The sequence below is a fragment of the Sus scrofa genome, chromosome 1 (assembly GCF_000003025.6).
Source record: "Sus scrofa isolate TJ Tabasco breed Duroc chromosome 1, Sscrofa11.1, whole genome shotgun sequence".
NCBI lineage: Eukaryota > Metazoa > Chordata > Mammalia > Artiodactyla > Suidae > Sus > Sus scrofa.
This window is the reverse complement of record NC_010443.5, coordinates 57221080-57237042: the sequence shown is the minus strand read 5'-3', so window position 1 is coordinate 57237042 and position 15963 is coordinate 57221080. Positions and strand designations below refer to the sequence as shown.

General features: G+C 45.1%; 1 protein-coding gene across 1 annotated transcript in view; it reads left to right on the top strand.

The window, feature by feature from the left end:
* The window catches only part of GABRR1 (gamma-aminobutyric acid type A receptor rho1 subunit), a 63892-nt gene extending 48876 nt beyond the window's left edge, over window positions 1–15016 (top strand). The window contains 5 exon segments of the mRNA XM_013992686.2: window positions 4235–4317; window positions 5648–5788; window positions 9872–10024; window positions 11808–12004; window positions 13285–15016. Coding sequence (XP_013848140.2) covers window positions 4235–4317; window positions 5648–5788; window positions 9872–10024; window positions 11808–12004; window positions 13285–13578 — 868 coding nt within the window. The 3' untranslated portion in view covers window positions 13579–15016.

The window sequence follows — 15963 nt, the reverse complement described above, 5'->3', positions numbered from 1 at the left end:
AAATTGTTTACCTCACCTGGCCAGTTCAAGCATGTTTTATGTCCCTTCTCACCAGTGTCCTCCTTGAGAAATTATGGGCACCCAGGGCCACTTGATGATTTTAAATGGTGTTTTGAGTATCACTTTGAAAATATAAAAGATAAAATCTCATGAGCTCAGAGGCCTTAGAAATACTTCCTTTATTTTCTTATTTAACACAATTTATTTATAAGACTATACTAGTTTCAGGTATACAACATAGCAATTTGAGTTTGTTTTTATTTTTGCGTTTTATGGCTGCACCTATGGCATGTGGAAGTTCCCAGGCTAGGAGTCAAATCAGAGCTGCAGCTACCAGCCTACACCACAGCCACAGCAACATGGGATCTGAGCCGAGTGTGCGACCTAACACCACAGCTTACAGTAAAGCTGGATCCTTAACCCACTGAGCAAGGCCAGGGATCAAACCTGCATTCTCATGGATACTAGTTTGGTTCGTTACTGCTGGGCCACAACAGAAACTCCCTGATTCAAGATTTTTATAAACTATGCTCGCTTTACAGTTATTATAAAATATTGGCTATATTCTCTTGTTGTGCAGTAGCCTTAGAAATGTTTAATTGCTCATTAAGCATTGACCTGGATAAGCTTTCCTTGAACATAGACATGGCAATGGGGCTTTCCTTGAATGCCCACTTTAGAAACTCGTGGTGGAGATCCAGTCATGGCTCAGTGGTTAACGAATCCAACTAGGAACCATGAGGTTGCAGGTTTGATCCCTGGAATTGTTCAGTGGGTTAAGGATCTGGCATTGCCATGAGCTGTGGTGTAGGTTGCAGACGCGGCTCAGATCCAGAGTTGCTATGGCTGCGGTGTAGGCTGTCGGCTATGGCTCTGATTGGACCCCTAGCCTGGGAACCTCCATATGCCGAGGGAGCAGCCCTAGAAAAGGCAAAAAAAAAAAAAAAAAAAAGAAAGAAAGAAACTCATGGTGCCCACCTCCCTATGGGAGAACATGTGGAGATGGGCTACAGGCCTTCATGAGGAAATGACTCAGCTACTGACTGTGATCTACTCCCTCTGGGCTGTGCTGATGGTGCATTTCAGTTCAGACACTGCAGTTCAAGGCAGAGAAAAGAACTGTCTAACCACGAGGGCGAGAGCCAGGAGGAATTTGGCTGTGGTGGAGTCGGTCTACACTCCCAGGATGTTGGAAATAGTTAAGTGTGTGTGGAATGGACAGTGGATGGGACAGGAGGTGCTGCTGGAGGATGGAAGTGCTCATAGGTGGAAATGAAGGACCAGGAAGGAAAGTCTCAGCTTTAACTGGCCCAGAGAGCCTGAAGCCACCTGAAGCCAGAGAAGCATCCCACCTTCCCTCTTACTTCATTTGTGCTGGAGGTGATCAGACAATGACCACTTAAATGCCAGCTGTGCCTTAGCTGGAGAGGGGAAGCAGAAGTCTCAGTGTGAATGAAGTTTGAAGTGTGTTTTGTTTTGTTTTGTTTTTTGTCTTTTTCCATTTCTAGGGCCACTTCTGCGGCATACGGAGGTTCCCAGGCTAGGGGTCTAATCGGAGCTACAGCCACCAGCCTATGCCAGAGCCACAGCAACCTGGGATCCGAGCCACGTCTGCAAACTACACCACAGCTCATGGCAATGCCGGATCCTTAAACCAGTGAGCAAGGTCAGGGATTGAACCCGCAACCTCATGGTTCCTGGTCGGATTCGTTAACCACTGAGCCATGACGGGAACTCCTGAAGTTTGAAGTGTTGATTAATACCCTGGACCAAAATTCTTTTAATTTTTTTTGTCTTTTTGTATTTTTAGGGCTGCACCCTCAGTACATGGAGGTTCCCAGGCTAGGGGTCGAATCAGAGCTACAGCTGCCAGCCTACACCAGAGCCACAGTAACACAGGATCTGAGCCACCTCTGTGACCTACACCACAGCTCACAGCAATACTGGATCCTTAACCCCCTGAGCAAGGCCAGGGATCGAACCTGTGTCCTCACGGGTGCTAGTTGGGCTTGTTAACCACTGAGCCACAGTGGGAACTCCCTCTTTTAATTTCTGAATTGAGATATGTTTTGTCACTTCTGAGAATTTGACTGCCTATTACATGAGAATAAGCAGGAAAATCACAGGGCCTGCTAAGTTTCCATCCAAGACAAGAGAAGAACCTCTAGGTGAAACAATTTAAAAGGTCTTGGAGGAAACAAAAATAAACATGGGTAGGTTCCACCACCCTGAGCTTGTGCAATGTGCAGGTTACAAGTGGAAAAGTATCTGGGAGTTCCCTGGTGGTCTAGGGATTAGGATTTGGTGTTTTCACTGCTGTGGCTCAGGTTCAGTCCCTGGTCTGGGATCTGAGATCCCAAATCAAGCTGCTGCACACTGTAGCCAAAAAAAAAGAAAGAAAGAAAAGTGTCAAGTCAGGGTGCCAAGAACCAGTCTGATGAGGTCTGTGATTCTAAAAACAACTGTTCCTTTACCAGCTGATACAAAGAGGAAAGGCTATTCAATCCTTTTGTTCATAGCAACCACTGTTTGCATTTGACATTTCATGTTCCCAAAGTTTGTCCCAAGTGTCCCCAAGATTAGTTCCTAGTTTCTTTTCTTTCCTTTTTATTTTTTTGTTGTTGCTTTTTAGGGCTACATCTGTGGCATATGGAAGTTCCCAGGCTAAGGGTTGAATCAGAGCTGTGGCTGCTGCCCTACACCACAGTCACAGCAACATGGGGTCTGAGCTGCATCTACAACCTACACCACAGCTCATGGCAAGCCAGATCCTTAAACCCACTAAGCGAGGCCAGGGATCAAACCCGAATCCTCATGGATACTAGTCAGGTTCATAACCTGCTGAGCTGCAATGGGAACTCCCCTTAGTTTCTTTCTTGATGGTGGTGGCATCAGGCATGGTTATGCTGCTGCTGTGCCCATAGAAATAGAAATCCACCCATTAGTTTCCAAGTCAGGGGCCAGCCCAACCCCCCACCAGAAACATCCCGTATATCAGTATTTCCAGGGGAGATAAGACTGCCCAGCTGCTAACAATACAAAATCCTTCTCATTCCAACATTCAAATGGAGTAAGGAAAATATTTGGATAATTTCATTTCAAGAAATTCTTATTCCTTAAAATTTCCATTTAAATTGATTTGTTTCTTTTTGGCCACCAATTATCCAGATAATTTTCACAATGTATACATAGGCAGCCTTCTGTGGTTGAAGAATAGTATGTAACAGCAGCCAGTGACTGTTAATCACATCCTGCCGTGGGATTCCATAGTGGGCAGGAGAGCTTTCTTCAATGACTAATGATCTATATTTGCTTATTCTTTGATGCAGGAGCCTATTTTTTCATGTAAATGCTAAAAAAAACCATTAGATGCCAGCAAGCACTTGCATATTGATACAGTAAGATCTTCCAGGGTTTTTCCATTACTGTGATCTCCGATGGAATTTTCCACTAAAAACACCTGTGTCTACTAGTAGCTCTTATTATCAACAACAAAAAAATCAACATTATATCAAAAAGTGTCATATGGCAACTGGTCTAAGTGCTTCATTGATATTATTTCTAACATACTGTACACAAATACTGATTATCAGTAAAATCAATCAGGGAGTTCCCATTGTGACTCAGTGGGTTAAGAACCCAACACAGTGTCTGTGAAGGTGCACGTTTGATTCCTGGCCTCACTCAGTGGGTTAAGGATCCAGCATTGCTGCAAGCTGTGGGACAGGTCACAGATGCAGCTCAGGTCTGGCATTGCTGTGACAGCTGTAGCTCTGATTTGACCCCTAGCCTGGGAACTTCCATATGCTGCAGGTGCAGCCCTAAAAACAAAACAAAACAAAAACAAGGAACAGGAGAACTTGAAAGAATCTAAAATTGAAGAGCAATACATGCTCCTGGGGTTTCTTTGAAGAAACCCTAGCAGGTGAGTTGTGATTTCACCTTGTTGTATCCATTTAGCCCATTACTTCTCTAAAATGCTTGCATACAGTGGCAGTTAGTGGAGACATTGTTTGCTCCACACTGACCCTGAGATTAAATGTAAACACCCAAGAGTACTCCAGTGTGGGTATCACTCATAAGCTACTTGGCTCTCTAAATCCTGACACACTGCTTATGAATTATAAGAAGGAGGCAGTTATATTGGGAGGGAGCAGCGGCCTTATCTGTTTTACCATTTTGCACTAGTGTTTTGCAACCTCCGCAAACTTGGATTTTGTCTTTTTCTTTCTAGGGTCACGGTGACCGCAATGTGCAACATGGACTTTAGCCGATTTCCACTGGACACACAAACGTGCTCGCTTGAAATTGAGAGCTGTGAGTAGACTTGTCCTCAGACGTCCCCACATAGTTCGTAAGTTACCAGGAGCAATATGTGTTCCTAATTCATGATTATGCTTTTTATTTATTTATTTATTATCTTTTTGCCTTTTTCTAGGGCCACTCCTGCGGCACATGGAGGTTCCCAGGCTAGGGGTCTAATTGGAGCTGTAGTCTCCGGCCTATGCCAGAGCCACAGCAATGCAGGATCTGAGCCGCATCTGCAAACTACACCACAGCTCACGGCAACGCAGGGTCCTCTACCCACTGAGCAAGGCCAGGGATCGAACCCGGAACCTCATGGTTCCTAGTCAGACTCATTAACCACTGAGCCACGACAGGAACTCCCATGACTATGCTTCTTAAATGTCTGTCTGTCTGTCTATCTTGGTGGGATGCAGCAGCTTGATGTGGAATTCAGTTCCCAGACCAGGGATTAAACCCAGGCCATAGCAGTAGAAAGGGTCGAGTCCTAACCAGTAGACCACCAAGAAACTCCCCCAAATGACTTTTTAGATAGAGGCTAGGGAGTTCCTGTTATGGCTCAGTGTAAATGAACCTGACTAGCATCCATGAGGATGCAGGTTTGATCCCTGGCCTTGCTCAGTGGGTTAAGGATCCGGCATTGCCGTGAGCTGTGGTGTAGGTCGCAGAGGTGGCTCAGATCCCACATTGCTGTGGTGTAGGCTGGCAGCTGCAGCTCTGATTAGACCCCTAGCCTGGGAACCGCCATGTGCTGCAGGTGTGGCCCAAAAAGACAAATAAATAGAGGCTAAGTCCCAGGTAATTTTTAAAATCAGGAACAAATTTGCAGGCAAAAACCTCCTATTTCCATAATTGACCAGTTTAATAACACCCATGGCAATGGTTTTAAACTTGGTTCTAAGGAACCTGGATGTTTCTCAGGTCCTCAGGGCAAGGATGGGGGCAGAGGACTCAGCAAATGTGGCTCCTTCCAAGCCCCCCAGCCTGGCACATATACACACAGTCCACCAGAGAGCTCCTTTTGGATCTCTTTTTTTGCTCTTCTGAATAAGTTTTCCACTGAAGAAAGAATTTCCCGGCAAAAGCAAGTTTGGCAGCAGTTGTCAGGAACAGGTACTGTGAGTGCAGGGGGTGGTTCAGATGCTCAGGTACAACTGAGGACACCCATCACTACACCCACACACCCCCACACACAGAAGTTAAACACCACGCCCTGGCAGAGCAAGGCGAAGTCAGCATTAGGGGCTAGCCGCAGGTCTCTCTAGCTCTCTCTGTCCCTGCCCTGTGGTCCAAGCTCTGCCAAACCGCTTCCTCTGATGGGCACACTCTGGGCTCTTTTCAGATGCCTACACAGAAGATGACCTCATGCTGTACTGGAAGAAAGGCAATGACTCCTTAAAGACAGATGAGCGGATCTCACTCTCCCAGTTCCTCATCCAAGAGTTCCACACCACCACCAAACTGGCCTTCTACAGCAGCACAGGTGGGGCAGGGCTAGGGGAGGGGGCGGGCCTTCCTCTATCTCTGGAAGCCTGGGACCTGGTTGTCAAGGGAGCAGAGCCTGTACCACCTTCATTTGAAACCAAAAGTGGGACTCAGTCCAGAGGGTGGTGAACATGGTGTGGAGCTGATTTTCTGATGCCACCAAAGCATCAGAGGTGAGAACCTAGAAAATGTTAGTTGGGGCTCCAACATGAGAGGTGTGGGGAGGTCTATTTGAGAAAATCCTATTGCCAGTTTAGCAGCGGGCATCTCACTCTGATAGGACTCTCAGAATTCTCTCTTCTACAGGCAACAAACTACAGTTTCAGGACTGTTGCTCCTGTTCACATTCTCTTGGCTTTAGCCCCTCGGAATGCTCTTTTTTTTTTTTTTTTTTTTTTTTTTTTTTTTGGTCTTTTTAGGGCCATACGCATGGCATATGGAGGTTCTCAGGCTAGGGGTGCAATTGGAGGTGTAGCCACCAGCCTACACTAGAGCCACAGCAACTAGGGATCCGAGCCGCATCTGCAACCCACACTATAGCTCATGGCAACACCAGATCCTTAACCCACTGAGCAAAGCCAGGGATTCAAACCCTGAGTCCTCATGGATGCTAGTCGAGTTCATTAACCACTGTGCCATGATGGAAACTCCCAGGAATGATCCTTTCTTAATCAGTCCCTTCCTGCTATACAGTTGGCATAAACCCTCTTATGACCCTCTTGGGAGATGTGGTGCAAGAACTCCTGGTCCTTCCCTGTGTGCAGTGTGGTTGCTTTTTGAACCAAGGGTCTGGGCAGGCTTGCCGCCTGCCAATGCCTGAGGGCACGCACTGTGGGCTTCCTCCTGGCAGCTGAGGTTAAGAGCTGAGCTTCACTCAGACCCTTGCCTCTTTCTCGACTAATCACCTCTCAAGATGATTTAGCTCTAACATTTGTGAAGTTTCTGCTGCTAGAACATCTCATGGTTGAGTGCCCTGGGAAGTGCCACCTTTTAAGTCTCTGATCTGCAACAGAGGTCACCGCTCACTTCTAACGTAGGGCCATCCCACTCCTCTTAGCTCTGCATACATCACCCACCAGGCTTGGTTCTTTGGAAGACACCCATCCCTTTTACCCTTGGCCTTGTGACATTCCCTCTTGTCTGAGTCCGTTCGGGCTGCTATAACAAAATACCATTGTTTTATATGGTATTTAAACAACAGAAATTTATTTTGCACAGTTCTGGAGGCTGGGAAGTCCCAGGTCGAGATGCTGGCAAATTCTGTGTCTGATGGGAGCCTGCTTCCTTGTTCACAGACTTGCTGTGTTGTCACATGGGGGAAGGGGCTAGGGAGTTCTCTGAGACCTGCTTTATAAGGGCAATAATTTGGAGTTCCCACAATGGCACAGTGGGTTAAGGATCTGGTGTTGCCGTGAGCTGTGGTGTAGGCCGGCCACTGTAGCTCTGATTAGACCCCTAGCCTGGGAACTTCCATATGATTCAGCCATATGGGTGCAGCCCTAGAAAGCAAGAGAGATGAATAAATAAATAAGGGCACCAATCCCATTCATGACGTCATCATCTCCCAAAGGCCCCACCTCCAGATAACCATTACACAGAGGTTAGGGTTATATATATGCATCTGGGGAGGACCCAGACATCTGTCTACAGCACCTCCATAATAACTTTCTGGAACTGTTATAATTGTTTTAAAAAAATTTTTTTAAATTTTTTATTTTTAATTTCTTTGTATATATATTTTTTTCTACTGTATAGCATGGTGACCCAGTTACACATACACATATACATTCTTTTTTCTCACATTATGTGTTCCATCATAATTGACTAGACAGAGCTCCCAGTGCTACACAGCAGGATCCCATTGCTAATCCATCCCAAAGGCAACGTTCTCCATCTATTTACCCCAAGCTCCCAGTCCCTTCCACTCCCTCCCCTTCCCGCTTGGCAACCACAAGTCTCTTCTCCAAGTCCATGATTTTCTTTTCTGTGGAAAGGTTCCTTTGTGCCATATATTAGATTCCAGATACAAGTGATATCATATGGTATTTGTCTTTCTCTTTCTGACTTCCTTCACTCAGATGAAGAGTCTCTAGTTCTATCCATGTTGCTGCAAATGGCATTATTTTGTTCTTTTTTATGGCCAAGTAGTATTCCGTTTTGTATATATACCACATCTTCCTATCTATCAGTGGACATTTGGGTTGATTCCATGTCTTGGCTATTGTGAATAGTGCTGCAATGAACATACGGTGCATGTGTCTTTTTTTTTTTTTTTTGTCTTTTTTTTTGTTGTTGTTGTTGTTGTTGTTGCTATTTCTTGGGCCGCTCCCGCGGCATGTGGAGGTTCCCAGGCTAGGGGTCCAATCGGAGCTGTAGCCACTGGCCTATGCCAGAGCCACAGCAACGCGGGATCTGAGCCGCATCTGCAACCTACACCACAGCTCACGGCAACGCCGGATCGTTAACCCACTGAGCAAGGGCAGGGACCAAACCCGCAACCTCATGGTTCCTAGTCGGATTCGTTAACCACTGCGCCACGACAGGAACTCCGCATGTGTCTTTTTTAAGTAGAGTTTTGTCCAGATATATGCCCAAGAGTGGGACTGGGTCATATAGTAGTTCTATGTATAATTTTCTAAGGTACCTTCAAACTGTTCTCCATAGTGGTTGTACCAGCTTACATTCCTACCAACACTGCAGGAGGGTTCCCTTTTCCCCACTCCCTCTCCAGCATGTTGCTTGTGGACTCATTAATGATGGCCATTCTGACTGGTGTGAGGTGATATCTCATGGTAGTTTTGATTTGCATTTCTCTAATAATCAGTGATGTTGAGCATTGTTTCAAGTGCTTGTTGGCCATCTATATCTTCCTTGGAGAAATGTCTATTCAGGTCCTTTGCCCATCTTTCAATTGGGTTGTTGGCTTTTTTGCTGTTGAGCTGTGTAAGTTGTTTGTATATTTTAGAGATTAGGCCCTTGTCAGCTGCATCATTTGAAACTATTTTCTCCCATTCTGTAAGTTGTCTTTTTGTTTTCTTTTTGGTTTCCTTTGCTGTGCAAAAGCTTGTCAGTTTGACTAGGTCCCATTGGTTTATTTTTGCTTTTATTTCTATTGCCTTGGGAGACTGACCTGAGGAAACATTTTCAAGGTTGATGTCAGAATGTTTTGCCTGTGTTCTCTTCCAGGAGTTTGATGGTGTTTTGTCTTATATTTAAGTCTTCCAGCCACTTTGAGTTTATTTTGGTGCATGGTGTGAGGGTGTGTTCTAGTTTCATTGATTTGCATGCTGCTGTCCAGGTTTCCCAGCAATACTTGCTGAAAATGGAACTGTTATAATTGTAACCATTATGTAACCATAATTGTCCTGGATGCCAAGTTTTCCAGTTAATGTTGCAAAGCCCCCATTGACTTTTAGCCTTCATCACATCAAGCTGATACTATCTATACTGTCTTTTCCTTTTCCTTCCATTATTCTCCTGTTCCTTTCAACTCCTCCATGCATATTGTTTCCTTGTAAAGAACACCCCAGTGGAGCTAAAGCATAGACCACAGACCTGTGATCACTCATGCTGTTCCTAGATGCAGAGTTGTAACTAGCTTGGTATTTTAACTTCAAACACATTTTCCCCCATAAAGAAATCTGAAGGGGGTTGTTAAATCCAAGCATCTCAAGCTTTAGGGTGTATATGAATCGTGTGGGGAGGAGTGTTAGAAGGAGGTTCTGAATCAGAATGTTCAGTAGATCTCGGGTGGGGCCCGAGAGGCTGCATTTCCAACGAGTGACAAGTGAGAGTGATGCTGCTGGGCTCTGTGCCATAGTTTGAGTAATGAGAGTCTTAACAGGCCTTCTCAAGGGGCTCCCTCTATGCGTAGGACAGGGGCCAAAGATTCCTTGAGATGGGCTCACCCATGTGATGTGAATTATCATATCACTCTCTCCCATGGTTTTTCTCAGGTCCGCTTTATAAAGGTATGGCAAGGTTCCAGGGAAGTGTCTAAGGCATTTATGATTCCTTGAATAAAATTAGTTTTATGAAGGCGCTGAGTGGCTAGGCTGCGTGTTCTCTTATCTTCCCCCAGGCTGGTACAACCGTCTGTACATTAACTTCACACTGCGTCGCCACATCTTCTTCTTCTTGCTCCAAACCTACTTTCCTGCCACCCTGATGGTCATGCTGTCCTGGGTGTCCTTCTGGATCGACCGCAGAGCCGTGCCTGCTAGAGTCCCTTTAGGTAAGAAACAGTTCAAGTGCGCATTCTGGACATCTGAAAATACAAGTAATTCCTTACAGATAAAATCATTCTTTTCAAATGGGTCCTAAATCTCTGTTGCCATTATAATTTGGAACAATGTCAAGTTATTCACTCACAGGTAAAATGCTACCATTAAGAACCTATGAAAGGGAGTTCCCGTTATGGCACAGTAGTTAACGAATCCGACTAGGAACCATGAGGTTGCGGGTTCGATCCCTGGCCTCGCTCAGTGGGTTAACGATCTGGCGTTGCTGTGAGCTGTGGTGTAGGTTGCAGACACGGCTCGGATCCCGCGTTGCTGTGGCTCTGGCGTAGGCCGGCAGCTATGGCTCTAATTTGACCCCTAGCCTGGGAACCTCCATATGCCGCAGGAACACCCCAAGAAATGGCAAAAAGACAAAAAAAAAAAAAAAAAAAAAAAAAACCTATGAAAGAAGTTCCTGTTGTGGCTCAGCTGGTTAAGAACCTGACACTGTGTCCGTGATGATTCGGGTTCAATCCCTGGCCTCACTCAGTGAGTTAAGGATCACAGTAGGTCAGGCATTGCCACAGCTGTGGCATAGGTCAGCAGATGCAACTCTGATTCGACCCCTAGCCCAGGAGCTTCCACATGCTGCTGATGTAGCTATAAAAAGAAAAAAAAAATCTATGAAAAAAAAACCAACTGTGTAGCAAAGTTCCCCTCAGGCACCCCCACAAACAGCTCACCTTTGGGCTTGTGAGCACTGAATTCTGGGGTGGCTGGTCCTCATCTGTGATGCTTTCTTTGCTCAGTTACAGAAGGAAGTCACATTCCATAACAGGGCTTCTCAGAAGGTGGCCCAAGGGACCTTTGTGGCCAAATCTCGGGGGGGAATTGTTCAAAATGAAGAATCCTGGGTCTCATTTACATGCATAGGATCAGAATCTCTGAGCAAGGACCAGGAATTTGCATTTTGAACAAGCTCCCCCAGTAAGTCTGACATACTCCAATCTGAGAATCTGCACCAGCCTTGCATCAAGAGCTATTTACCATCGACTCTCTTTCTTGCTTTAAATATATCACCCACTCCACACACATCACCACTGTTCAGACTTCAGGGACTTCAAGGGAGAGGGTGATGCACCAGGTTTTCATGAAACTGGATTGGAGCTGGCCCTTGCCATGACCTCAATCCCTTGTGATTTGTTGTTTGCCAAGCAAATGTTCTGAGCTTAATTTGAAATCTCTGGGAAATTTCCGCTGACAGATGCCCTATCCTTTAACCGTTGTTCTGTAGCTTAAACAGTGTGCTCAATAAATAAACATTCTAGTTAAAAAAAACCTGTCTCCCATAAATGAGGTTAACATCATCTTTGGTAAAATTCACCTGAGTCCTCAAGTTGACAAAGCTGATGGGCAGTGCACTTTTTTCCTTTTTTGGAGGAGTTGCAAGAAACATACATACCTGCTCGTATATACGCAATCTTTGTCTTAAAGAGCTGAATGGAAAGAAATGTCTTACTGCCAACATGTCTGGGGCTCTCGTGGAAGAGCAGTGGTGCAGGTGCTGGGATAATGTGCAGGGATACAGAGGGGGCAGAGGGTGAGCAAGAGGAGGTGGAGTGACAGAACTTAAAAAAAAAAAAGCTGGAACTGGAAAGTCAGCAGATGTTTCCTAGACAGAGAAGGGATGGAGACACTCTAGGCCAGAAGAGCAGGAGGGAGAGAGAGCAGAGGCAGGAAGCCCTCCAGTGGGTTTGGTGACAGCAAACCCGTGCTTCTTTCTCATACTGTCTGCAGGGATCACCACGGTGCTGACCATGTCCACCATCATCACGGGCGTGAACGCCTCCATGCCCCGCGTGTCCTACATCAAGGCCGTGGACATCTACCTCTGGGTCAGCTTCGTGTTCGTGTTCCTCTCGGTGCTGGAGTACGCGGCCGTCAACTACCTGACCACCGTGCAGGAGCGGAAGGAGCGGAAGCCGCAGGAGAAGGTGACTCCATCATGAGCGCAAGTGTCTGCTCACGGGCGGGGCTGGACTAGCCTAGGGTTGGACCTGATCGGCGAAGCGCAGTAATGACACCCTCTCCTCAAGAGCAAACAAAACAATGTGTTTAAACAGTGTGAAATTTGCTCTGGGCTACATCTTTTCATTTATTCAAACATGTAGCACCTACCCTATACCAGGAGCTGCTGACAAGATGTGGTACCTTTAATCTTGGCGGTGTTGGTAGTTTAGTGATTAAAAAAAAAATCATGGTAGAACAAATGATTTATGAACATGGAGGTATCATAAAAGAAGCTCCCAGGATTTCTCTTTCCACAACATTCTTCTTAACAGGTGCATAATTATCAGTGGCTTGGACGTAACAGGATTTATCCCCCTATTGATGGATAGTATATTGTTTCCATTTTTTGCCACTATAATACATGCTGCGTAAACACACACGCACACACACACACACTTCCAGGGAAGCACATCCTCCGTTCTAGGAAATTTTCCTTCACATGTGACTTTATATATCTTCCATCACTCCCCTGATCATCTTCCTTCCCACCTGGTTTCCCTTTTTACCTCCTGCCTGCAGTTCAACAGTTATCCTGAAAAACTAAGCCATGGAGAAGCTAACCCATAATGCTATATACACCTTTCAAATTGCCACCCCATCTTTCTAACTCATACATGCATAAGCACACAGTTAATAACTGTAAGTATATATATTTGCCTTTTCTAGGGCTACATCCATGGCATGTGGAGGTTCCCAGGCTACAGGTCCAATCAGAGCTGTAGCTGCCAGCCTACACCAGAGCCACAGCAACCTTGGATCCGAGCCACGTCTGCGATCTACACCACAGCTCATGGCAACACCTGATCCTTAACCCACTGAGCGGTGCCAGGGATCGAACCCGGCCACCTCATGGTTCCTAGTCAGATTCGTTAACCACTGCGCCACGACAGGAACTCCAATAAACTGATATGAGCCCTGATGAAAATATTATCTCAGGGAGAACACGGGGATGGATCTAATCATGAACCTTTCTGTGGGTCTCTGATATGACATGATGTTTCCTAACAGTTGCTATGTAGACTCCAGTCAAAAACGGGCACCTGCTCTTGTAGAATGTTTACAGCGCCACCATTATTTTCCCAGCTCCATAAAAGATACTAGGAAAAGGTGATACCCGCCACTATGCACCCTCCACGTCTTGGGAAGGGCTTCTGAGAGAAGATGCTGAGCTCTTATCCCAATGTGTGGTTTGCTGTGTCTGCAGCTGCCCTGCACCTGCGGATTGCCTCAGCCGCGTGCAGTCCTGCTGGACGGCAGCTACAGTGACGGGGAGGTGAACGACCTGGGCAACTACACGCCTGACAATGGAGACAAGCCCGACAGGATGATGGTGCAGCTGACTCTGGCCTCAGAGAGGAGCTCCCCCCGGAGGAAGAGCCAGAGGAGCAGCTACGTGAGCATGCGGATTGATACCCACGCCATTGATAAATACTCGAGGATCATTTTTCCAGCCGCATACATCTTATTCAATTTAATATACTGGTCGATTTTCTCATAAATGCCTGTAATTCTATACATTCCACATTCTTCTATATGTACTACAGAAGCACCTGAATGTTCAAAAATAATTTAAGTTCCCAGGACCCATCCTTCTCCCTGTTTCCACAACTGCATTGACAAGGCACTTACTGGTTTAATGTGCACTGATGAGCCACCTATTGTATACACAGCATTATATTTGGTGCTGCAGGTAGAGATACTCAGAGCAACTTATCAGAGTTGTTACTGGGATCCCCTAGAAAAGCGAGTGGTGTGGGGGTGCTGTAGTTCAACCTCTTTTAGACCCCCTAGATGCTTAGTCATATGACCCATGTCCTTTACATAAGTATCATTTTATTCTCTGAACCAAGGGGAACTGGTAAGCAGCTAGAGTTCATTTACATGGAACATACGTACACCTAAAACCCCACTTTGATCAAAATTCATGCTTCAGTTTATAGCCTCTTACCTATTTTGTATGCATCTCATGTTGATTTCAATATAAGGCAACAATATTCCTTCTTTTTTTTGCATCTTGTGGTTTCTGAGTTTTCACCTTTTCACAGGAAAAGCTCTTTGGATTGATGCAGTGGCTTCTGATTTGGGTAGGAATTTCCCTGTCAGGGAAACTTTGAAGAAGAGCATATATGCATGCATTTTTGTCAGTTTTGTCATAGAGGTAACTTGCCTAGAAAACTTGTGTTTGTAATCACTGATTCATGTGTCTTCACCTTGGAGCATGTCCAAGATCATAGTGAAGTCCTTTCTCACTAATGTGACATCTTCACTGAGGAACTTGGGAATAGACTGATTTTTTTTCAGCAGAAACATTTCAAGGAAATGCATAATTTGGGACTACCTGTAACTTGTTAGGATGAGAAATATCCATATGCTTTCTGAATAAAAAACAAAAACAAAAAAAAAAACCACACACACCAAAAGGAAAAAGACATGTCAACATATCACTAGACATCTCCATTTATACACAGTGAATAACAGCATTTTCTAGGAACCAGAAAGCAGTGACCACTGATGTCAGGGCATGGGATAAAGAAGAGAGTTCTAACTTAATGTATTATTTTAAAACAAATAGGTTAGTTGTAGAGTTCCCATTGTGCACAGTGGGTTAAGGATCTGGCACTACTGCAGCTGTAGCCCAGGAACTTCCACAAGCCATGGGTGTGGCCAAAAAAAGAAAAAAAAACCCAAAATAGTTATTTATAACTATATATCTACAGGATCGACTCCCACCAAATTTATCCAAACAGCATTTCTTTCAAACTCAACTGAATTCTACACACAATCATTTTCATTCTAACATTTGACTGATCACCTATGCTAAATAATAATTGTTATATTTCCAGAAAACTTAATTTCAAGATAATCTTCCATTTCCCCCAATAAAAGCTCAACAAAAAAAAAGTTTTTTTGGTTTTTTTTTTTTTGGCCAACTTAAGTAGATAAAGGAATATATATGAAATAGTTGAATGTCAAATTTTAATATTAAAAATATTTTTAAAACATTACCTTTTTCATGCTTATTTTATGAAACAGTTTCAAACTCTTCATACACCTCTTTGTTACTTGCTTCTTGGGACCAGGGCCACTTTTCTGGCAGGTTTCCTAGGCACATAATTTGAACTTCCATCTACCTTGTTTGGGAAACTCCATCATTTGAACCAGCCTATAGGATGCTGTATTAGTCTGCTCAGGCTGCCATAGCAAAGTACCAAAGACTGGGCAGCTTAAACAACAGAGTTTATTTTCTTTCAGTTATGGATGCTGTAGGTCCGAGATCAAAGTGTCGGCAGGTTTGATTTCTCCCAAGGCCCCTCTTGCAGTGTCTTCAAAAGGCCTTTTTCTTTTGAGTACAAGCATTCCTGGTGTCTCTTCCTTTTCGTATAGGGATACTAGTTAGATTAGAGGCCCACCTCTATGATCTTATTTAACCTTTATTACCACTTTAAAGGCTCAATCTCCAAAAGTCACACTGGTGGGGTGGGCTGGGGGGCGGTGAGGGGCTTCAACGTATGAACTTGTGGGAGGACATGATTCAGTCCAAAACAGATAGGCATCCGGAGTTCCCGTCGTGGCTCAGTGGTTAATGAAATCCAACTAGGAACCCTGAGGATTTGGGTTCGATCCCTGGCCTTGCTCAGTGGGTTGGGAATCCGGCGTTGCCATGAGCTGTGGTGTGGGTTGCAGACGTGGCTCGGATCCAGTGCTGCTGTGGCCCTGGTGTACACCAGCGGCTGCAGCTCCGATTAGACCCCTCGCCTGGGAACCTCCATATGCCACGGAGCAGCCCTAGAAATGGCAAAAAAGACAAAAAACAAAAACAGAAAGCCATGGAATTTATTCATTTGCCCAATAGTATATCTAATGCATCTTAGAGGTATTTACT